Consider the following 24,922-nt stretch of genomic DNA (forward strand, 5'->3'; position numbering starts at 1 on the left):
TCCTTTACTAGCTTTATCCCAGTCTCTCTTTTCTGTCTCCCTTTTACATAGAGGGATTCGAAAAACTCTTCCTTGACATCCTGCTCGTCATCATCATTAGTGGTGCTGCTCTCCGCGTCCTCTAGCTTGCACTCCAGTAGTGACATCATCTTCTTTTCCACCCTCCTCCTCATTTTCTCTGTCATAGGAGGCAGACTCAAGTAACCACACCAACAATGATAGCTTGAATTGGGGATGAAAGGCAGCAGCAGGCAGGCAGTCATTGTCCTCGAAATTATGGCCAAACTTGCCTTCCACATCCCCAATCACTGCATTCAGTAGAGGCTAGCACACTGTCAGATCGGCGTTTTCCTTCACCTCTTTTAATTTCTTGAGGCACATGGCCAGGGTCGGCAACAGCACTCCCATGTATGCCTTCTCCTCACCTTTTTTCTTATCACACGATGCGTAAATATAGATAATTAAATATACTGATACCGTGTACTGACAAAATAATTTATAATTAAAAATGTACCGTCAGTACCAGTTTCGGTACATGACGAAAAAAATAGTATCACTACTGCTACCAGTACTCGAACTGTAACTCGGTACTTTTGTACCTCAGTACTGCTCACCTGTGGTAGTAGTTGTAGTAGTAATAGTAGTTGTAGTAGTGATATTGTAGTAGTTTTTGTAGTAGTGGTACTTGTAGTAGTAGTAGCAGTAATAGTTGTAATACTCAGACTTCTAGTGGCACAGCGGTGCTAGCATCGAGTAACAGTGCAAGCCAAACATACATTTCTGTGTGTGTGTGTGTGTGTGTGTGTGTGTGTGTGTGTGTGTCTCTCTCTCTAAGGTGGTGGTGTGGAGGGGTGGTGAGGTGAGCAGGTACCTGAGCCAGCTTGCCTCAGGGTCGTCATTATGGTTACCATACTCGCAGCAGCAATAACGCCACACTTTTGGAAAATATGCATGGAATTAGTGTTTGTGGTGGTTTGCAGTCATCTGGAAGTGCTATTATGGTGGAGGGCTAGTATAAGCCTTAGTTGTGTCACCGCACCTCTGCGACGTAAACGTACAAGGGCGAAAAAACAACAAAAATTGCTCTATTTCCCCACTCACTCTCACTAACTGCATGCTCTTCATGGACCATGTGAGGCAATCAACTTGAAGTCGAAGGATTGATGAGTATTATGATACTTAGTTTTTTATTTTTAGTTAAGTTTTAGCTGAGATATGAAGGTCTAAAATAGATGATTTTCACATGAATGCCTTGCTGGGAGAAGTGTTGGCGGGAATATATGCCAGACGCGATGGGTTAACGTATTATGAAGTGGTGGTTTACCATCATCCATTCACTTGATGCAGTGGTACCTACTTCTTCCTTTATCATTCTCTTTCTGGCTACCCTTCTCTCGTCCTGCTTCTCCCGTCTTTCCTGTCACTTCTTATTGCCCTTCTTTCCTTTTCAGATGGCTTTACATTGAGTGACAAGCCAAATGGTTTCCTGTAAGCCAGGAACCCATTTACAATGCTGGGTGGTAACCATATAACCAACCCATACATGCTTCCAATTGCACAGATCAACAAGAGGGTTGGTAGAACAACTAACTTAGAGTCAAACGACCACCCCTTACAGGATTATGGCAGCTGGCTTTTAATTGATAGAAAATATTAGCATGAATTTGACCCCATTTATTGCTGTTCATGACTTAGAGATGTGGGCAACTTTGTGAAACTCACCTTCAACCCCAGCTGTGATTATGTGGGCCAGTGAAAAATGAGCACTCACAATGAAAAGGTCCTGGCCAATGAAAGCAGCTCACTCGTGTGATGATGTCATGGGCTGATGTGCCATTCCAAAGTATCTTAGCCTTGGGCTTGGCCCAGCTGAGGTGTGTGGTATCAGTGTTTTTGAGCCAAGAAATGCTTATAATGGCGGGAGTCCAGATTTTCATCTCATAGTGATAACAATAACTAAAAGTGCACCATAATCATGGGATCACCATATTGTGCAGGAAAGTGGTAAAAAAACCCTGAGCTGGTTTGGCTGTGTGAAGCAAATGGGGAGTGAGAAATTTGCTAGGAAAATGTATGTGAGTGAGATGGAGAGAGAGACTGGGAGAACAAGTTGAGAATGAGATTATGGGATGAGGTGGAGAGATATGTGAATCATGATGGTGTGAGAAGGAGAGATTGTTGTCTGATGGTGGAGGACCGGGAGACATGAAGGATGCCCGTTCATGGCCACTTATTCTGGGATCAAAGTGGCTGGCTGTAGATATATAAAGTATTGTCATGGACATTGTCAACAGTATCCGTATAAGTAGATATATTACAAAATTTCTGGTGCAGATAGTAGTAGTAGATAGTGTCCTTATGGAAGTAGTTTTACTTAAAAATACTATGGTGTGTTATATTGCTGTTTCCACAATTCAGGTATTAGTGATAATACACATTCAGTTGTATGTTATAAAGCCAGTGTATGACTTGACATTTTTGTGTGCAGTATATCAGAAGTACTTACAGTTTCTTTTTCAATATCCTTTCTGCACAGAGTGTTGAAGTGGAATCAGAGAACAATGCCGAGACGCTTCCACAGCACCTGCCTTCAGTACGATTACCTGAGTTTGAGGTAAACGGTAGTGATCCTCTCTTCCTTCTCACTGCCACAAATTCTAGAGCTGACAAAAGATGTACACAGTCTCTCAAGCTTGCAAGGAGCACAGCCTTTAGAGAGTCTGTTAAAGAAAAAAGAAAAGTTTCCCCAGATTTTCCCAATAATGCTGCATCCCTCACTGCTCGAGTTCCTGACCCAAATCCAGATCCTGAAACTCCTATGCCTCTCCAAAGTGTGTTTAGTCCAATGTGTGATCCTTGTAACCAGTCTAGCACTAATGTTATAGAAAATGGATTTTGTACTGCCTATCCCCCAAGCACTAAACCCCAAACACCTAGTACCAGTAATATAGCTTCAAGTACAAATAGTGGTTCTTCAGGAGCAGTCACTTCCTCCAGAGAGAGCACCAAGAGACATCATACTAAAATTGAGAGACGGACAAGATCTAGGAATGAAGGAGAAAGCTCTGGTGGTCTCCTTGAGTGCAGTTCAATGGGTGCAGAACTGAAGCATGCCAGTTCTGCCCCGGACAGCCTGCTCCTGGCTGAGGATGATGTCTCCATATGTTACAGAGCACCATACCAACTGGTAGGTCACTATTGTATAGCGTTTTAGTGGATAAACCTGTAGATTAATGTATTAGTTATAGCAAAAATATCCTTATGTTTGTTTTTGTTGCTGTGCTAAATGCATGCAGCTGTAACACTATGCTTAAATTTGTGTGTCTGGTAGTATAGGGAACCAAGCACTACCCACAGCAGTGTCATGTTTTTGTAAGATATTTGTTCGGTATTATATCTGTATCCTGTGAGACACCCTGCTTAGTATGGAAATAAAGGATATTCCAAAGCATTGTCTGCAGCAACACAAATGTGAGCAAAATCATGTGTCTTGCTTTTTGGTGTTAGCTTAGTTTGTCAAGAAATTATAAAACACTACCGATTTTAAGAATGACAGCATTGGCAAAAACCTTTTGATCTTTGTCTCCATCAACAAAATTGGAGGACGTTATGTACAGTATTCACTTGTGTCTGTCTGATTATGCACAATATATCTCCAAAAGTTTGTTATTAGATTCCAGTGAATTTTGGTGGATAGGTGGGAAGTGGGTCAAGAAAGAGTTGCTTAGATTTTGAGGTGGATCTGAATGCAGGAAATATAAATTGTATTGATGTTGGTGGAAGTATTTCCTCTTTAAAGTGGTGTGACAGGGCCAACTGAGACTATAGAATTAATTGACCATATGAGACAATACTGTAATAGCTTTCATCTGGTAGGAAGGAGCTATTATAGCAGTAAGTACAGTACTGCTAAATTTTATTGGCACTGTGAAGGTAGGTGCTGAGTGCTTTCTTCTTATTTATTGCAGACAACCTCTTTTAATGGTATCAGGGTTCCAGGTAATGGGATGGCACTACAAACACCCATAGCAACAGAAATAAGAAAGATACAGTTAAGTTTAACAAGTAGGAGATGGTCATTGTATGCTTCAGGGAGTAGACTGTAGCACCAGTCAAACAGGGCAGTACACTCAAGGTGGATGGAAAGCTGGTGATAGGGAAACCAAAACTAGACCTCCCATTTCACTATCCCACAGAACTAGCTTCAGGCCATCCCTCTTTTTTTCTTTTTTCATTGTCTCAGAAACATGGGGAATCAGCCAGCATACTCTTCTATGCATTTTTCCCTAACTGCCCACACCAGATTACATGCACGTTACACACCACATTGTGTGCTTCAAAACATATATATATATATATAGTTATATACAGTTTATATGTATAGCAAGCTCACCCCTAACGCAAGGGTTTGGTTCCAACCGTGGTGCGTTCGGCGCAAAACCGCGTAAGTTTTAACTACTTATTTTGTTCCTTAGACCCCCTAAGTGTGGTGTTTTGCTGTTATCTCCATTGGTAATCAATATGAAGCACTTTCAGGAGTTAGAAGGGTTATGTAAAGTTATAACTTACAAATACAGTACTGCACAGCAAAACTTCAACACACAAATACATAAACACAAGGCAACATTCCGATGCCGATTAGTTTTGGGACAATTTGTTTTCAAGGCAATTTGCCATCACAACAATAACAAAACAATTTGCTGTCGTTAATGAAGACAGCTGTGGATGATGCTAGAATATAATTCAATGGCGAAATAAGTATATTTATAGAATGACGGGGAATCGTTCAGGGTGCGAATTGTCCTGACGGGGAATCGTCCCTGTTTTGACGGAGAATTGTGTGACGGCGAATTGACTTGACAGAGAATTGTCTCCGTACCCGCCGATCATGGGTAACCATATAACTCAGGTTAACTGGTTACAAGGCTTTATTTAATGCTTTAACTTTATTTAAGTGCCTTAACTTACATACCAGAACAGTAAATGTATTTAACTTACAAATACGGTACTGTGGAAAATCAGTGCAGCAAATCTTTAACGAACAAATAAAAAAGGCAATATTCCGACGCCTATCAGGTAAACTGGTTATAAGACTTTATTTCTTGCTTTAACGTTATTTAATAGTACTTTAACTTCTACATAAACTTACCAGAACAGTAATGTAAATATTTAATACTGTGGAAAAGCAGGACACCATCATGTGATCAAAACAAACCGTGCATGGTGCTGCACTGATGTTCGAGGATTTGGCCTTTCAAAGGCTGCCTCTGTTGCGTAAATTTATAGTTTTCGTAATGGTTCTTTAATCTTACGTTGTCTTATACATATCCCGGCACTAACCATGTATAATTGCGAGCGCGTTCGGCGAGAATGTGTTCAGGGTGAATTTACTGTATATATACGGTAAATATACTGTATATATATATATATATATATATATATATATATACAGTAACCCCTCCAATATCCGGATCAATAGAGCCATCGGTAGGTTCGGATATTGGTTTCGTCCGGATATTGGGCCCCAGCTTATGGACTTGTACTTATGGACCCTAACTCAGAGAAACACCTATACAACTCCCTCCGGACATGCATAGCACCTATTTAACACCCAAATCACACCAATAAGGCACATAAATGACTGAAATAAATGCAAAAGAAACATAAAATGTGGGTTTAGAAGTATGTTCATACATTAATAAACATTCTGGTACTTATAGACTCTAACCGAACTTAACCTAACCGAACTCTGAAAAACACATTCCTACTGCACATGCATGAGGTAAGTATAGTATGGAAAGAAGTACAGTATGACACTTTCTGGTAAGTATAGTATGGAAAAAAATACAATATGAAACATTCTGGTAAATATAGTATGGAAAATAGTACAACATGAAACATTCTGGCTACTTACAGCAAGTCCCTGGCCACCTCGATGAATAACCGCCTCCTCTCGGACTCTGACAGTAAGAACGATTTCCTGAAGCACTTGCACTACACTCTTCCTGAAGTCTTGCACTGAACTTAGTCACTAACACACAGAAGTCCGTTCTTTTCACAGTGTTCACTTTAGTCCAAATAATGTTCCAGTTTAATTTAAGTGTTGCACATTAACTTTTCCCCAGTTTTTTTAATTTTCCAAAGCCAAAACAAAGAAGGTTAGTTACGTTAAATTTCTTTTCTACTGAGTCTTTTCTCCCAACTTGAAAACCTAACACAACACACCGTTTTTTTCACTGCACAACACTCAAAATTCCCGTGTGGTCTAGTGGAGAAGTTCTTGCTGTTTATTCACTGTCAGAGCCCAAGAGTATCACTGGCAGGCGTCCAAGGGGTGCATCGGTGGGTCGTGGTGATGGCGTACCGACTACAGAAGACTCTGAAGACAGCCGCAAACTCACGTCGAGCGGTGACTCCACTGTAGCTGATGTGCTGGGCTGTGGCTCGGAGCATGAGGGCCTGTCTTGGGGAGGCAACAGAGTGGAACCAGGGCTTGGCACAGCGGGGGTCACGGGCCTGAAAAAACTGTCAATCGTTGACTGACGCAAGGACCGACAATTCTGGCGATTGATGATGCGCTGCCGGAAAGCACGCACTTCCTCCACGAGTCCCAAGGGCCCCATCTCCCTGTCGCAGTCCGGGTGTTCCAGGTAGTCTAGGACGAACTCTAGATGTTCCCGGAGTGCGCTCAGCTTGGGGATGGCTGGAGTAGTGTCCTGCTGAGCGGAGTCTGCATCATCATCGCCTTCGTCATCGGAATCTTCAAGTTCGGGACTGACACCAGCAACCGAAGACGCGATCTCGATATCAGACAACGTCTGATACCCAGGATCGCCCTCGTCATCGTCCAACCACTCACGAACATCGTCGACATCAACATCGTCGCCATGCGTACGTAGCCGTGCATGGAAGTAATCCACGTCAAACCCTAGGAAATCGTACTCCACATTTGTTCCGAGAAGCAGACGAGACCAACCATTTTCAAGAGTTTTCACAGGGACTTCCTTCCATGCACTAGCCCAGTTGTACAGCGCAGACTTGATGTTGTAGCGGCGAAGGTTTTCCAAAGTCCGCTTGCCTCGAGTGTCACGTCCTTCCCTGCGCTCATCCTCGTCCTCGAGAACAACCATCACCTCATCCAGGAACTTCCGATGGTACAGGCGCTTTGTTGCCACGATCACTCCTTGGTCCATTGGTTGAATGAGAGCAGTCGTATTAGGTGGCAGAAACATGCACCTAATACGGCCATTTTCAGCAACCAAGTCCTTGTCGCACGGGTGGGCAGGTGCATTGTTGAGGAGAAGGAGAGCCTTTACCTGGTCGCGAGGAATTCCCAGTGTCTTCGTCTGGTAATGTATGACCTCCTTGACGAAGTGATGGTGAAACCAGTCTTTGAAAATCACAGCTGTGAACCATGCTTTCAAAGAATGGTACCATACGACAGGAAGGACATCCATCACCCCACGAAGGCACCGAGGCTGCTTTGCACGGCCAACAATAACGGGCTTAAGCCGGTGCATGCCGTTAGCATTGGCACAACACAAAGCAGATATCTGTTCCTTAGAAAGCTTGCGGCCAGGTACACGCTTCTCCGTCTCATCGGCTAGAGTGTTCGTTGGCACCGAGCGATAGAATAGGCCAGTTTCGTCAGCGTTATAGACTTGACCGAGAGTGAGGCCCTCCCTGTCGATCAAGCCTTTCACCTTGTGCCGAAACTCGTCCACTCCATCCTCGTTAGCGTCCAATGCTTCGCCATGTGCTTTACGGTTAGTAAGGCCATGTCGTAACTTGAACGCGAAGAGCCAACCCTCGGATGCCTTGAAGTCAAGGGCGTCGTGAAGCCTTGCAAACTTCTCAGCAGCAGCCTTCAGCTCCGTTCCACGTACCATCACACCAGCTGCACGTTGCTGTCGATACCAAATCAACGTGGAGCGGTCGATCTCTGCATACTTGGGGGTAAACATAACCTTCCTCTCCACGTTGCGTTTGCTTCTCGACGAGAAGTCAGCCGTGTACTGCATGAGCTTGTCTCGGGAACGCTTGATATCGAACAAAGTCGACCGGGCCAGGTTGAACTCGCGGAGAATGCGTGAGGAAGACCAACCCGCATCAACCTTCTCCAATATCTCCCGTTTCTTCTCCAGAGTCAACACCACTCTCTTCCTTTTCTCAGGAGGCGGGGCCATCATCACACACACTAAGAGTAGGGCAGAGAGCAGCAGGAGGCCTTGCAGCAAGTACGGCACCACTACAAAAGCGAGCACGTGGGCAGCCATGGCGAACAGTGTAGGTCTTGTCGCGGTGAGAGACAGGCGGGAAGTGGGGAGGATGCAGCGGCGCTCTATCGGACGTCGGAGGAATGACGAACCAAAACAATGCTCTCACGCGGCGCGCCCGGCAAGTTCAAATTACGGACGGCAAAAAATCGATTTTTTTTTTTTTCAATTTTTTTGGATTTTCGGACCATTTTGGGAATGTTTGATCCCAGGACGATAAGGTCCGGGTAGTGGGGATGTTCGGTTATTGGGCGTCCGGATATTAGAGTGATTACTGTATATTATATCTATCTATCTATCTATCTATCCATTTATCTATATATGTATATAGTGTCACTGTCCTGGGTTGAGGTAGGGGGAGAGGAGAACATAAATGCCTCCAGCATCAGCTCCTCTCCTAGTGACAACCAAGCAAGATGCACTGAACCATTGTCTAACTCTTTCTATTTGCAGCCTTTCCCCTTATTTCCTCTCTGCTAAACACCATCTGACAGAGCAGCAGTGGTTGTAATTAGACTGCAAAAAATATACCCTGAAAGTAATACAAGTATATGCACCAACTTCTGAGCTCAGATGAAGAAATTGAAACATTTTATGATGACATCTCCCAGATTATGGAAGAAGAAAAGACCACCTATACTATACTCATGGGAGACTTCAATGCAAAAGTTGGAAAATCAAAAATTGGAGAAGCATGTATGGGAAAATTTGGAGTGGGAGAAAGGAACGAAAGAGGAGAAATGTTGGTAAACTTTGCAGAAATGTTTAACATGAGAATAATAAACACATTCTTTCACAAAAGAACGGGGAGAAAGTGGACCTGGAGAAGCCCAAATGGAGAAACAAAAAATGAAATCAACTTCATTATAGCAAATAAGAATAACACAATCACAACTGTCACAGTTGTCAACAAAGTAAATATTGAAAGTGATCATAGAATGTTGGGTTGCACAGCCAGATTCAAGTTCAAAAGTGAAAGAAAGAAGATGATTAAAGACAAAAAGATATGCCCAATAAAAGTCAGCGAAAACAAAGCAGCTTTTCAGTTGGAAATAAGGAACAGATTTCAGGCTCTCAGTAATGCTGAATGTGACATTGATGAGCTGAATGACAAACTAACACAAGTGCTAAGAGAATCAGCGGAGGTAGTAGGAAAACCTAATACAACCAAAGCTGGGAAGTATTCAGAGAAGACACTTGAGCTTATGAAAAAAAGAAAGGTAATGAAAGTAAAAACAAAGAAAGATGAAATAGAACGAGCAGAATTAAACAAGCTTATCAACAGAAGACAAAGCAAAGAAAAAAGAAAGAGAAACATGGATCAAATCAAAGAAACCGTCATAAAAGGAAAAAGTCTGAAACAGGTCCGAAATAAATTAGCACTAGGAAAGCAACAAATTACATCGCTAAAAGAAAAGAACGGTGAAGCCATTAAATGCAGAGATATGATGCTGAAGAGAGTTGAAGAATTTTACAAAGAACTGTATGCATCAAAGACAGTAGTACCAATAGCTAACTTTTCTGTTGACACAAGTGAAATACTTGAGGTAACACCAGACGAAGTAAATATTTCTCTTAAAAATGTGAAAAGAGGGAAGGCTCTGGGAGAAGATGGAATAGTAGCAGATTTACTGTTGGATGCAGGAGCAGAAGTACAAAATAGGTTTGCTCACTTATTTACCCAATGTATAAAACAGAAGAAAATTCCCAAAACATGGTGTAATGCAATTGTTATTCTACTTTTAAAAAAAAGGCGACTCAAAAGACCTTAGTAACTATCGACCCATTAGCTTGCTATCAGTCATTTACAAACTTTTCACTAAAGTCCTTGCAAACAGAATAGCTACAAATTTGGAGGAAAACCAACCTCGTGAACAGGCAGGATTCCGATGCGGGTACTCGACTACTGATCATCTGCACACAATGAATCAGCTAATAGAGAAAACTACAGAATATAATAAACCACTGTGCTTAGGTTTTGTTGATTACGAAAAGGCTTTCAACTCAGTGGAGCACATAGCAATTATAAATTCATTGTGAGAACAAGGAGTGAATGAGAACTTTGTAAAACTGCTCGAAAACATATATAAAGAGGGAACTGCTACAGTTAAATTACATAAGGACATACAGAAAATTAAGATTGAGAAGGGCGTGCGTCAGGGAGATACAATTTCACCAAAATTATTTACAGCATGCCTAGAAAGTATTTTCAGAAAGCTAGACTGGGAAAACAAAGGAGTAAACATAGATGGAGAAAAGCTAAACCACTTAAGATTTCTATCTATTGCCAGATGCCTCAATCCCGTTTGGGGTGGCCACAAACACATCGCCTCCACGTCGTCCTGTCCCCTGCCATTTCACTGCCCTGCTCCCAACTCACACCCCCCTCTCTCATATACCTCTCCACCCCATCCCTCCACCTCCACCTCGGCCTCCCCCTCCCTCTTCCCCCCTGCACCTTACTCACATACACTCTCTTCGTCAGTCTTCCACCCTCCATCTCAGAAAAAGCAGAGACATTGCAAGAAATGTTAAATGACCTGAACAGAGAAAGTCTCAAAGTTGGGCTAAAGATGAACCACAGTAAAACTAAAGTAATGTTTAATCCTCAATCACCAAAGAGCGTCATAAAAATAAGTGGAGAAATTCTTGAAGAAGTTGAGGAGTACAATTACCTGGGACAAATACTAAAATTAACGAAAGATGATGATAGTGAAATAAAAAGACGCATTAGAATTGGATGGAAAGCTTTTGGTAAACATAGAGACATTATGAAAACTAGCTTGCCAGTTTGTATGAAACGAAAAGTATATAACAAATGTATAATTCCAGCTATGACGTATGGTTGTGAGACTTGGAAACTGACAAAATCGACGGAAAATAAATTAATTAGTTCTCAGAGAGCAATGGAAAGGTCAATGTTGGGAATATCTTTAAGAGACAGGAAAAGATCAACTTGGGTGAGACAGCAGACTAAAGTCAAAGATATTATAGAAGTTATAAAAGAACAGAAATGGAGGTGGGCAGGCCATGTAACAAGAACAAGGGATAATCGATGGAGCAAGAGGTTGACTGACCGGACACCAAGAGATGGTAAGCGTAGCAGAAAAAGGCCAGACAGGAGGTGGAGAGATGAGATGGAGAAATTTGCAGGGAAACCATGGCAAAGATTGGCTCAGTCAAGGAATTCGTGGAGAAGGTTGGGGGAGGCCTTTGTTCAGCAGTGGACTTGTAATGGCTGATGATGATGATGATAATGAAACACCACTTATTTTCCTCTGAACCTCACTTTGTATTCCTCACTGAGATTCAGTTGTCTGAGGCAACTGATAGAAAGCCCATCTCCTTATCCACGTATTTTATACTCATTTCAAAGCCTAAGGTAGCTGTTGTTGTCGGTGTTCGTAGCAGCATGCAGTATTTTACTCTTATGTTCCTGAATGCTTGAGACATCCTCTGAATTCTCTACACACTAGCTTTGGCTATCCAGCCATTCTCGGACTAAGTTTATCTCTGCTGTTTACTTATCCCATAATTCTAATGACTACCCCAAATTCTTTAGCTATCTTGCTTCTAAGTCTGAACACATTCTTTCCATTTCCCCTTTCCCTGAACTCTCTATCCTATCAATGTTCAGCACTGCATTTGGCTCTCCTTTCTGATCACTGATCCACCTAGTGAACAAGCTTAAGGTACCCTTTTTTCATCTTAATAGCCTAGAACAGCTTGTACAACACCCTATGCACATCCTTGACTGCCTTAGAGTTTCAGCATATTGCCCCAGTTCACTTCCTTATAACAAATCCTTCTGCATACCCTATTAACCCCTTAACTGTGGGGATGTCGGAGGCAGTCCTTGCACGTCCCGCGGGGATATTCACGCTCCGACTGACTCATTAAAAATATTTGCCAAAAATTAGATATTAGTCCAAGAATATTATAATTACATATGCTTATGGCACATACCTTCAGCTTTCTTCTGGGATGTTTGTTGAGCCTTTGTCGACTACAGTAGGATTTGCGGAGACTTCTGAAGTTGGGTAACAAAGTCTCCACATTACACTTCCCGACACCTCGAAATTTGATTACCACAGCCTGATATTATCACTAGAAACACTATTCTATGATTTCCAAGTAGTTTGGAATCCATACTCCCAAAAAAAATCACTTAGAAAGCAACGTAAATTACGAACACGTACGAGCTTCCCACCCGCTCTCATTCCCCGCTGGTATTCTGTCAGTTATTATTCATAAACACACACTTTATATTCCTAGTACTTTATTACACTTATATATATCTACAGTATTTATCCATAAGTTTCCTTCAGTAATAGTAGTTTATATTCACTCCAGGCATTCACTTTCTCATTCAGTAAACTACGTAGAGAGCGAAGCTTTCACTTTCATTGTCATTACTCCAAGTATTTGTACTCATATTCATATATTACTAATTATTTACATTTCTGTTTACATTTTCTATTGTATTTACATTATTTACACTTCAGTTTCATGTACACTATGTTATGCACTGTCACTTGCAGTAACCCATATTCTACCATTCAATCATATTTACATCCATCGCTTTCACTTGCTATTTACACATTATTTACACATTATTTACATTTCCACTTGCACTGTTTTAGAACTGCTTCAGGCTGTGGTAATCAAAGACATATGTTACGCAGAGGGGAACCTGAACTCAGCGCGCTGCTAAGAGGTGCGTTTGTGATCTGGTGGTATGTGCACACACCTAGCACCTGCGGATCACAGCCTTCCTCTTCGTTGTGGCTGGCATTTGCACCAGTCTGTGCCAATCCATGTACACCTGCTGCTCAAGTCTGTCAGGAAGTCTTAACAGAATGGCACCTTGGAGCTGTTGCTGTCACCCTACCATACCTCTCAAGCAGCTGCTGAACACAGGTCCTGGTGAACAACCTCAGGGAGAAGGACTTGGGTGGCTTTACCTTCATCTTGTACAGGATGAAGGCATTCAGCATCGTCATATCAGTGAGATGCAGAAACACTTTCCTGTACCACCTAGTGTTCTTCCTGAGGCAGTCGATCTCTCCAATCATCATGTCGGACTTGTCCACCAGCCGCATGTTGATATTGTAGTTGATGACAGCATCAGGTTTCATCACAGGTTCGGCCGTCCTACGGTCGACCTTCCCACTGTCTTTCAGTTCCTCCCTGTGTACCATGGTGAGCATGTGCACGACCCTCTTGTCATCCCACCGTATTGCCAGCATCTTCTCAGACTTGCGTAGGTGCACGTCTCCTCGCTGCGAATATCCTGCCTTGGGGAAGGTGGGCACAATTGCTCTTAACAGTGCCGCAGGAGCTGATGCCATGCTCTGAAAGGTACTTAAGAAGTTTCGGTGCTGTATAGTAGTTGTCAGTATACAAGTATACAGCACATGATTCCCACCAAAATACCTTTCAAGCAGCACTTTCACTACACAGTCTGAGAAGCCAAGGGGGTGTGTTTTGTCCAGACTGACAATGCTGGCTAATAGATGACGAAGTCAAGGATGTACCCCATCTTACAGTCGCATAGTACAAAGAACTTGATTCCAAAGTAATGACGTTTGCTTGGAATGTACTGTACGAGTCTCAGACGTCCTCTGAACAGAACCAAGGATTCTTCTATGACAACCTTCTGAAATGGGTGGAAGATTGATATAAATTTATCCTTCTTCCAGTTCAGAATCTCCCAGGTCTTCCAGAGTGGGTCAGTCTGGGAAGGTACATCATTGTTGGTGAAGTGCAGGTTTCCCATGATGTTACGGAAGCGATCTCTGGCCATGTACCTATTGAAGGTGGGTAAGGGTAGTAAGGGGTCCATGGACCAGTAACCTTCCAACTCATGCTTCTTTGAATGGGGCATGAGAAGCATGAGGACGAAGAACATATACAGTTCCTGCACTCCAAGCACGGTCCACTGTTGTATTTTCACTGCACCTGCACCACTTGCGCACATTGTGACTCGTACCTGTTGGTCTCATCACATATGTGCTGCATGACTTCGTCATCAAGAAAGGCCAACAGGTAGTCCACACTCTCAGCATCCTCGTCAAGAGTGAAGGCAGGCTGTATGCCTGAGGAACTCTCGTCAAAGTGGAGTTGTTCAGGGACGAAATCAGAACCTTCCATCCACACGAAGGTGTCCAGGGTTCCCTCTCGTGGGGGTGTAGGCTGGGTGAGGGTGGATGAGGGTGACTGTGAGGCAGACTGGGCCGTTTCAAGGTCACTCCGACTGACCTTAGGTTGCCCTTACTCTAGGTGCTACTTTACTTTTACGACAAGTCAGGGATTTGCCTTGTCCCCTATGGCCTGCCTTCACTGTAGGTGCTGGTGTAGACTCCGACGACGAAGGCTCAGGAGAAATTTCCGTTGAAGTGGTGGAAGATATTGGTGAAGTGAGGCTGGGAGAGTGGGGAGGTGATTCACCTTGGGACTCATGGCGGGCTGGGTCACACGGGGCCGTTGTTCCGGGGCTAACCCGCCTTCTCTTCACTCCCTTCCCTAATTCCTTCCCTTGCTGCACTAAAGGCTCCTTTCCCTTGGAGCTAGGACGAACTTGGAACACTGAATGACTCGTACTGGCAGTTTCTGTCATGATTTCCTCCCCAGGCTCATCACACGATTCACCCGAAAGATCAAAGTCACTGTCCATCATTATCATCGATAATTCTGCCAGTTCACATTCCACAGCAGAGTCACTTAGTCCTTTACCGCTTCCCACACAAGGTTTAGTAGGGGTAGAGGTCGCAGGGCCCTTTGCAATGGGCGCAGAAACAGTGGAAATGGAGGGGCGTGAGTGTGACTTGGTTTCACCTCAAAGGACGACACTGAACTGAATGACGTGGTGTATATGGGCAGCCATTGGTTGATAATGTGAGTGTGGTGACAGCTGCTAATTTATATGCTATGAAATGGTTTGTAGGTAATCTAGACAATACATAATAAATTAGGTAGTTCCAGGTGAATGTGAATATCACTTAGGCTTCTCCCTTCCTTTCTTATATATATTTTTATTATGAGAATAGGTCATACGGCATATTTCAAGGGGAAATAAGCAGGGAAAATTAGCGAAATAGTGCACATGGGGTGTTGCCAGGTGATAATTAGCCAATTCCAGGTGCATGGCACTATCAATTACCTTGTTTCTTTTTTATATATATTATTTTGTATAAGAATAGGGCATAGGGCTCATTTCAATGGATGAAATCAATGGAAAATCCATGGAAGATTTGCTTAGCGTGGCGCGGCTGAGCAGGCGAGAGGAGAGGGTAATGGAGGGGAGGTAGGAAGGGTAGTCAAGAACAGGGAAAAATGGCTAAATTGTCAACAATGGATGGGAGTACAGATGACATTAGCTGCGCTGACTATTGTTGGACACTGGCAGTACTGATAGATGATGCAAGTCACCACCTGAAAGCCGGGGCGAATTCAAAATAACACAGAACCACAAAAGTGACGCCCCGCGGTATGATCCATTGCGCCCGTGCGTCACGAAAGTGACGCCCTATCGTTAAGGGGTTAATCTTATATCTCCGTTGGGCTCCTGCATTCATGGTCATATAACCTTAACCTGTCCCATTGCACCAGTAAGGCTGTGAACCCTCCCAAGAAGTGGCATCTATGGCACCTTGGAGCTGCAGTCCATCTTTACTTTTCCCTGCAGTGATTATTGCTTCCATGATTGAGAGCCATCTGAGTGTGCGTCATGCCTTTTGGAGATTATTCTCATGGGCATGACAGCATATATTCCATTCTCGTACCTCAAAATAATGCAAAAATGCTTTGGTTTAGTCACTCGTATTTTAATGCTTTCCACAAAGAGGAGGCCTACAACAGGCACAGGCACCAGCCCACCTCTGAATCTTGTCCTATTTATGCTTGTACCTGGAATCATACCAAGTTTGTTTTCACTGTTCTAGGAATGATTTATATCATACTAAGTGCTCTGAAGTTCCACAGAAATTTAATTGATACTATATACTCTGAACTCTCGGAGTCAGATTCTTCGCAGTCATTTTGGCACCCTGCCAGAAATAATTCTGACAATGTCATTTCATTATCTTTCTTTTCTCTTCTTCTCTTATGGGGTGCAGGGTGGCTCAGTGGTACAGCACGTGACTCGAGATCATGAGGTCGAGAGTTTGTGCCGTGCCCGGGTACAGGTATACCTTGATATATGATACCCCTAGATGTGATACCCCAGCTTGACGATGGGGGTAGAATACCACCATGTCCCACCTAACAAGGGCCAAACTCCGGTTTAATGATGGGTTTTGATTTTTCTTACAGATTTTGATGATATTTTAGACTAAAATTGTGTTTAGGTTGATTTACAAACTGTTTTCAGACTTAGATTAATGTGTTTTAGCCATAGGTAGGGTGAACATTGTCATTTTGGGGTACAGTTTACTAAGGTTGATTTTTTCCAGACTTATGTTTGATGATTTTCAGATTTTATTTGTTGGTTTCAGTGAGTTATATACAGGTGTTAGGCTTAGATTAGCTTGTTTTACAGCTGTTAATCCATTTAGATTGGCTTTAAACTTGTTTTGGGGCTCCTTTGAGTGGGTTTAGGATTTGATTGGGGGGAAACCCAAGGCTGAAAAAATGCATCTGATTACTTTACATATTAAATCCACCTCAATACATGATAACTGGATCGTTAAATCGGGGTATACCTGTAGCTGCCTTTCTTGGGAGGGGTAGCACTCTCCTGTAACCCTTGCAGGGCTGTACAGTATGATCTATCTAGGTCTAGCTCGGGGTAATAATCCCTTTCTGCTCTGATGGCTCAGTAGTTGTGTCTTCTACTGAAAAGGCAGAACTCTTTGACCAAACTTTTCGTCTAGCTCCACCATGGATGATTCCGGTGCTTTTCCCCCCATCTCCTCCATCTGTGTCTTCTACATGATTGACATCAAGATTTCTCCAAGTGATGTACCTTCTCCCCTCGCTGACTCTACCCCTAACGTTAACATTTCTCACTTTCTGTATCCAGTTATCATACCCCATCCCCTCTACATGCCCAAACCATCGCATTCTACCTCTGCTCATCACAACACCAGTACACTCCAGTCTCATCCTACCCTTTAACTCTTCCATCGTACACATAGCCCCCTAGGCATTGCACATCCACCTAATCATTGTCATTTTTGTAGGTTTGAGTCAATGAATATCCTCGTCCTTTACTGTCCAAGTCTTTACCATGCAGCATTGCACTCCTAACATGCTGCATATAAAGATCCCTTAGCATGGAGGGAGAGCCCTCTCAGTGTCAAGAGGGGCAACAGCTCCCTGAATTTCTTCCAACCATTCCTCACTCTAGCCACAGAGCTAGCTCCAGCCCCACCTCCAGCACATAACATTCCTCCCAAATAACAAAACTCTTCCACACACTTAAGAGACTCATCAGCAAGTTCAATCCTTTCTTGCCTAACATTCTCCACCTTCTCTCCCTGACACACAACACACATGAAATGAGCATCATCTTGCAATCTACCACTAATACCACAACATCTCTTATGCACCCACGTATCACAGACACTGCACAAGATGGAATTACTTCCCATGCCCCTGTGGCAAATTGCACATTGCCACCCTTCCTCTTCTTTGACAGTACTGCCACCAGCCCTAGATATCATCACTTTTATTTTATCTGCATTTACTCTTCAGCTCTTGTGCCCTATTGTCCACTTCCTAAATCTTTCCTCTGCCTCCTTTTCATTCTCTGCAGTCAACACCAAATCATCAGCATACAACATCTCCCATGGGAGTCCATTTTTGAAGTCACATGAGAGGGCTTCAGATACCATGATAAACAACAAGGGACTCAAAATTAACCTCTGGTGCTCACCAACATTCACAGAAAACTCATCACCCAAGTCTTCATTCACCTGTACCTGGGTGCAAGCACCCACATACATGGCCACAACCACCCTAACCAGTCACTCCTTGATTCCAAGCTTTCTCATTGCCCACTTCACTTTTCCATCTGTTCATCCATCATCCAATCCTATGTTGCTCCATGAGGAGCATAGGAGCCCTGGGCTAGGCAAGTTGGTCCTGACATTTAAGATGAGAGTGACCAACCTCATTCATCCTTAAGTGACATTACATGAGCAATAAACCCCAACCACCCCTTGGATATAAACCTGCATCAGCTCAATCCAATTGGAGTGCCTTAATTACTCACTAAACCACCAGGTGCTATAACTTGGTTACATGGTTACCACCCAGCATAGTAAATGGATTCCTGGTGTACAGGAAACCATTTGGCTTGCCAGTCAGTGTAGAGTCACCCATAGGCTGATGGAAGAAGAAATTTTGAAGGAAAGAAAGACAGAAGAAGGAGTATAAAGTCACCTGTAGGCAGAAGGAAGAGGAAAGAATGAAGGAGAGGAAGGAAGGAAGAGAGGAAAGGGCAGACACCCAAAGCATCACTACATCGATGTCTTTTCCAGATCAACAAAAACAAAGTACAGTTCCCTTTTCATTCACATATATTTTCTTTAAGCTGTCAAACAGTGAATTTGGCATCATTGGTCCCTTTGCCTGGCATAAATCCAAACTGCATCTCATCAGTATTCGCTCTTACTCTAATCATACCTTCTGGAACTCTCTCCATTACCTTCAGTATCTGGTGTAAAAGTTTTATGCTTCTATAAATTTCTCTTTCCAGGGCATCACCCTTTCCCTTGTACACATTTACAGTTACACTCTTTAGCCAGTCATCTGGGACAACACACTCATATATACAGTCAAGTTGCCTAAGGCGTGGTTGATTAGTTCTGGACAATGCCCAGGCCATAGAAAACCTGTCATACAAATAACTAAACCTATGGGAAAAATGCAGTTTGGTTCTGGACATTTGCCCAAAGTCCCTCTTTTCACCCCACTTTTCCCCATTTTTCCCCACATTACACACGCACACAATCAAGCAATCAGTCATTGCATGTATTACACACAAATTAAACACTAAACATAAATAATAAAGGGCACAATATGTAACAATAGGCACAAAAAACGGGAGGGTGATCAGATAACAAGCAGTCTGGCTACACACTGAGCGGAGCTTGAATGGTGGGCAAGGACTGAGGTTCACTCTCTGGCTGCCAGGGGAATTTGCCTGTGCGTTTCAAGCCTTGCCATGTCATAGAAAACCATGCCATAGAAACACGCACCATTGGCGACTTGACTGTAAATTTATCAGGTCAGTGACTAACCTCGCTTTTGTGTCTCCTGAGGCTTTCAGCATTTCAGCAGTCAACCACATACATCTGCTGCCTTCCACACCTGCATCCTGCCTGTTGCACCGTTCACAGTAGCAGCGTCATTCAAAAGCCAAGGGCCAAACACTGAATCTGCAGGCTGTAAACCTTCCCTGTCCCAGTCAAACTCCTCATTCAACAACTGGCTGTAATGCTCTTTCCATGCATCTTAAATATCCCAGCTGTTCACCATTACCCTTCGTTCATCATTCTTCACATACTGCACACCCGTGATATCCTCGTTCTCCCTCTTTATGTGATTTGCCACCTTTAATATCTTATTCTTCCTTTCCGCATGATTTAGGTTATCAAGTAAAAGTCTCTGTGACTCAGACTTCACCCTGTAAACCTCCATTCTAGCCCTACTCTTGGTAGCCAAGTATTCCTCCCGTTACCACCTTTTTTCCATTCCTGAAAAAGCCTTTTTTTTCTCCTTAACTGCAGCTTTCTCATTGCCCACTTCACTTTTCCATCTGTTCATCCATCATCCAATCCTATGTTGCTCCATGAGGAGCATAGGAGCCCTGGGCTAGGCAAGTTGGTCCTGACATTTAAGATGAGAGTGACCAACCTCATTCATCCTTAAGTGACATTACATGAGCAATAAACCCCAACCACCCCTTGGATATAAACCTGCATCAGCTCAATCCAATTGGAGTGCCTTAATTACTCACTAAACCACCAGGTGCTATAACTTGGTTACATGGTTACCACCCAGCATAGTAAATGGATTCCTGGTGTACAGGAAACCATTTGGCTTGCCAGTCAGTGTAGAGTCACCCATAGGCTGATGGAAGAAGAAATTTTGAAGGAAAGAAAGACAGAAGAAGGAGTATAAAGTCACCTGTAGGCAGAAGGAAGAGGAAAGAATGAAGGAGAGGAAGGAAGGAAGAGAGGAAAGGGCAGACACCCAAAGCATCACTACATCGATGTCTTTTCCAGATCAACAAAAACAAAGTACAGTTCCCTTTTCATTCACATATATTTTCTTTAAGCTGTCAAACAGTGAATTTGGCATCATTGGTCCCTTTGCCTGGCATAAATCCAAACTGCATCTCATCAGTATTCGCTCTTACTCTAATCATACCTTCTGGAACTCTCTCCATTACCTTCAGTATCTGGTGTAAAAGTTTTATGCTTCTATAAATTTCTCTTTCCAGGGCATCACCCTTTCCCTTGTACACATTTACAGTTACACTCTTTAGCCAGTCATCTGGGACAACACACTCATATATACAGTCAAGTTGCCTAAGGCGTGGTTGATTAGTTCTGGACAATGCCCAGGCCATAGAAAACCTGTCATACAAATAACTAAACCTATGGGAAAAATGCAGTTTGGTTCTGGACATTTGCCCAAAGTCCCTCTTTTCACCCCACTTTTCCCCATTTTTCCCCACATTACACACGCACACAATCAAGCAATCAGTCATTGCATGTATTACACACAAATTAAACACTAAACATAAATAATAAAGGGCACAATATGTAACAATAGGCACAAAAAACGGGAGGGTGATCAGATAACAAGCAGTCTGGCTACACACTGAGCGGAGCTTGAATGGTGGGCAAGGACTGAGGTTCACTCTCTGGCTGCCAGGGGAATTTGCCTGTGCGTTTCAAGCCTTGCCATGTCATAGAAAACCATGCCATAGAAACACGCACCATTGGCGACTTGACTGTAAATTTATCAGGTCAGTGACTAACCTCGCTTCTGTGTCTCCTGAGGCTTTCAGCATTTCAGCAGTCAACCACATACATCTGCTGCCTTCCACACCTGCATCCTGCCTGTTGCACTGTTCACAGTAGCAGCGTCATTCAAAAGCCAAGGGCCAAACACTGAATCTGCAGGCTGTAAACCTTCCCTGTCCCAGTCAAACTCCTCATTCAACAACTGGCTGTAATGCTCTTTCCATGCATCTTAAATATCCCAGCTGTTCACCATTACCCTTCCTTCATCATTCTTCACATACTGCACACCCGTGATATTCTCGTTCTCCCTCTTTATGTGATTTGCCACCTTTAATATCTTATTCTTCCTTTCCGCATGATTTAGGTTATCAAGTAAAAGTCTCTGTGACTCAGACTTCACCCTGTAAACCTCCATTCTAGCCCTACTCTTGGTAGCCAAGTATTCCTCCCGTTACCACCTTTTTTCCATTCCTGAAAAAGCCTTTTTTTTCTCCTTAACTGCAGCTTCTACACCCTCATCCCACCATCAAGTAACTTTGTCTTGGTTGGCCCCCTGTCCATCCACATCAGTAACTTTCAAGAGGTTGCTCTTGAGGACTCTGTACTGTTCATTAACACTTCTGTCGATGTCTCTCTGCTCAGCTGCCACTCTCCTCATCTCCCTGTGGAAGGCCTCCTTAACTGCATGGTTTTTCAGCCTCCATATTTCCTCCTAGATGCATAGGTCCTCTTTTTCATCCCCTGCTCCTTAAGCACCATGTCATATGTCAATGACTTGTTTTGCTGGACACACTTCTCACTTCCTATAACTTTAACATCCCTCATTAACCTACTATCAGTCCTCCTGACCAGGAAATAGTCTGTCTGGTTGCATTTTCCCCCTGACTCATATGTAATCAACCTACTCTCTTTTTTCCTAAAAATGTGTGTTGCTCACAATCATGTTCATTGCCTCCTCAAACTTGAGTATCCTTTCCCCTTCGTTATATCTTGTATCATATGCACATACCCCATGTATTCCTTGATATCCTTGAGTTGCTTCATGTGCATGATCATTAATTTTAAGTCCCCTCCCAAAACTGCAATCTCATCATGTCCCATACCACTTACTACACATATTTAGTTATCCCAAAATCTATCCTTCTCTACCTCATCCAAGCCTGCCTGTGGAGCATATACCGATATAAATGCAACCATTTTCTCATCGAACAAAATTTTCACTACTATTATCCCATCACTTACTCTCATAACATTCATGACATATTCCACCCATTTCTCCCCAACCAACACACCTACTTCACCATATCTGTCTCTTCTACTGTGTCAAAACAACTTATACTAACAATTCCTCCCAGCAATATTTTGGCTGATTCACCCTTATACACACACATCCCACATTCACCAACCTCCTACTCAGTGTCTCAGCCACTTCCTCCCTACACCTCAAACTTCCCATATTCCATGATGCCACTCTGATCTCCCCTGGTGGTTTAGTGTCCTCAGGCATACTTTGAATTTCATTCATTAACTTGGTCATAATCAGTAAAAATAAAAGGGAGAGACATGCCACAGGCCTCAGCAACTGGACAGTCCCAGTTCCAGGCAGTGGATCTGGGACCCGTAGCTCATCAGCCTTGACTAGTGGCTGTGGCAGTGGCCTCGTGGCACCCTGCCAGGACACCCACAGGGACACCCTCCAAGTGCTCCTTGGCACTGTAACTGCCCCGCCATTATACACACAATGATAGGACAGCCTCCTGGGGCACTGCTCCCAGGTTTGGGCCCCTCTCTATTGGGCAGAACCAGCAGCCTGGGAACCACAATGCCCTATACCCTCTGGCACAGGTTCAAACCCCATCTCACCCTGGTCTCACAATCTATGCTGGTGGAGCCCTCGTCACTACTCCCCTCAAAAGATCCACCACTAACGTAGCAGGGCCAGAGTTTTCTGGCTGCATTCCCTTACTGGCATGAACCCCTGTGACATAGTGGGGTACATTGTGTGATAAGTAAAGTGCATGTGGTGTGGTGTATGAGATAGTTAAAGGAAGTGTTTGGGAGAGTATGCTGATCTACTCTCCATGTTAGTGTCACACTGACAAGCACAGGAAAGGGGGATGGTTAGGTAGCTAGTGAAACAGGAGCTCCAGCTCGCCCTATCACCAGCATTCCCATTCCCCTCGGGCGTACTACCCTGATTGGCTACAGCCTCTTCCCTATTCCACCCATTTTTCCTGAACTAGCATACCCACACCATCATATTCATATGCATTTCCATGCCAAAATAGCTTATATCTACAATCCTTCCCAGCAGTCATTGAAGTTTATATACTGTACTACATCAAGGGCACACCATAAAATTATGCTTCAAACAGCAAAAGTTATAACTATGCACAAAAGCTGAAGCCGATTGAGGAACCCTGCTTCCTCAATAAATGAGAAGGCGGCTCCTTCTGTTGTACATGCCTTCTCTCTAAGGAATGAGGAGAGAAAGTAAGACCCATCTTCTGCCCTAAAGCTGGAGAGGTGTTGACAGCACAGACTGGGACACTCAAGTAAGAGGTGCTGCACAGTCAGTGTCAGTGGGACCAAATAGTCTTTACAATAAGAAGGGGGGGGGGGAGGTCTTCCTTCCTGGAGATGGCAATGCATCACACATGTATAACCAGTCCGTAGGTAGATCATGACAACATGTCTATCCATGGCTTGTAGGAAAACTGACACCCTTTCCTTCAAACCAGAGAAGACTTGGTAGGGAACTGTAAGTCTTCTCTTCTCAGACTGGCCATGAAGGTTCTCCAGTCTTTTGATCAGCCTAGCTTTTAAAAGTATGTATGTGACTTCTGGGGAACACTTTCAGTTACTGCTAGTATCCATTTGCACCTGCAGCATACTGTACAGTGGGCCCTTGTTTGATGTGGGTAATGTGGGAGTAAGGTCCTCCTGTAAATGAATTCTGTGTAAACAGTTCCATAAGATACATTATTTTTATGACTGATGTGAGGGAGGACTTCCAAAAATTTTTAGGAAGTCCATTTTATGTCCTTTTGAAAGCTGTACCCCTATCAGACACTTGCCAAACACACTGATCATCATTAGGCATAATATTGACTGTGCAAGAATAATTGCAGTAACAGTGGCATTTATACTCTTCCTGAAACATAGAAGAGATAATTAATGCGGCATATTTTTTAGACGACTTAAGCCAGGCTTCGTACTTTGACTTAAGGCTCAGTAATCCTGCAAAATTCATAGTGTAATCTAAAAGAAATGTGAAAACGGCACTTTCAGCAGAAAAGAAGATCAAGACAGTGCCTGCTGGTCAGTCATAGGTTGCATATGTGCATGTGCGCTAGCTCCACGCCAACTCCCAGCCATCACCAAAGTGCTATGTTTTTACAGTAATAAACATTTCAGTCAATCAGCCACCCCACCCAGCCTGATGGCCCATTCTCCCTTAGCCAAGTGTAAATGCACATCCCATATAGTTGGTTCATTAGTCTTGTTAGACTTTGCAATGTCCACCACTCGTCTGTCAACATCTAAGTGCCTGAGAATGTCTTTTTTTTTTTTTTTTTTTTTTTTTTTTTTTTTGTAGGTGGCACCCATTTACCCTTGCTGCTCTACTGAGGGCTTTTCTGTTGCTTGGGGCACATTGTTATTCAA

At 43.3% G+C, this 24,922-nt stretch overlaps 1 protein-coding gene across 1 annotated transcript in view; it reads left to right on the forward strand.

Moving 5' to 3' along the window:
• INPP5E (Inositol-3-phosphate synthase) overlaps positions 1 to 24,922 on the forward strand; it is a 576,780-nt gene that overhangs the window by 84,393 nt on the left and 467,465 nt on the right. The window contains 1 exon segment of the mRNA XM_080273293.1: positions 2,537 to 3,154. Coding sequence (XP_080129419.1) covers positions 2,537 to 3,154 — 618 coding nt within the window.

This window comes from Coenobita brevimanus, chromosome 54 (assembly GCF_032717465.1).
Source record: "Coenobita brevimanus isolate Jiangsu-jjx chromosome 54, ASM3271746v2, whole genome shotgun sequence".
In the NCBI taxonomy this organism is placed as follows: domain Eukaryota; kingdom Metazoa; phylum Arthropoda; class Malacostraca; order Decapoda; family Coenobitidae; genus Coenobita; species Coenobita brevimanus.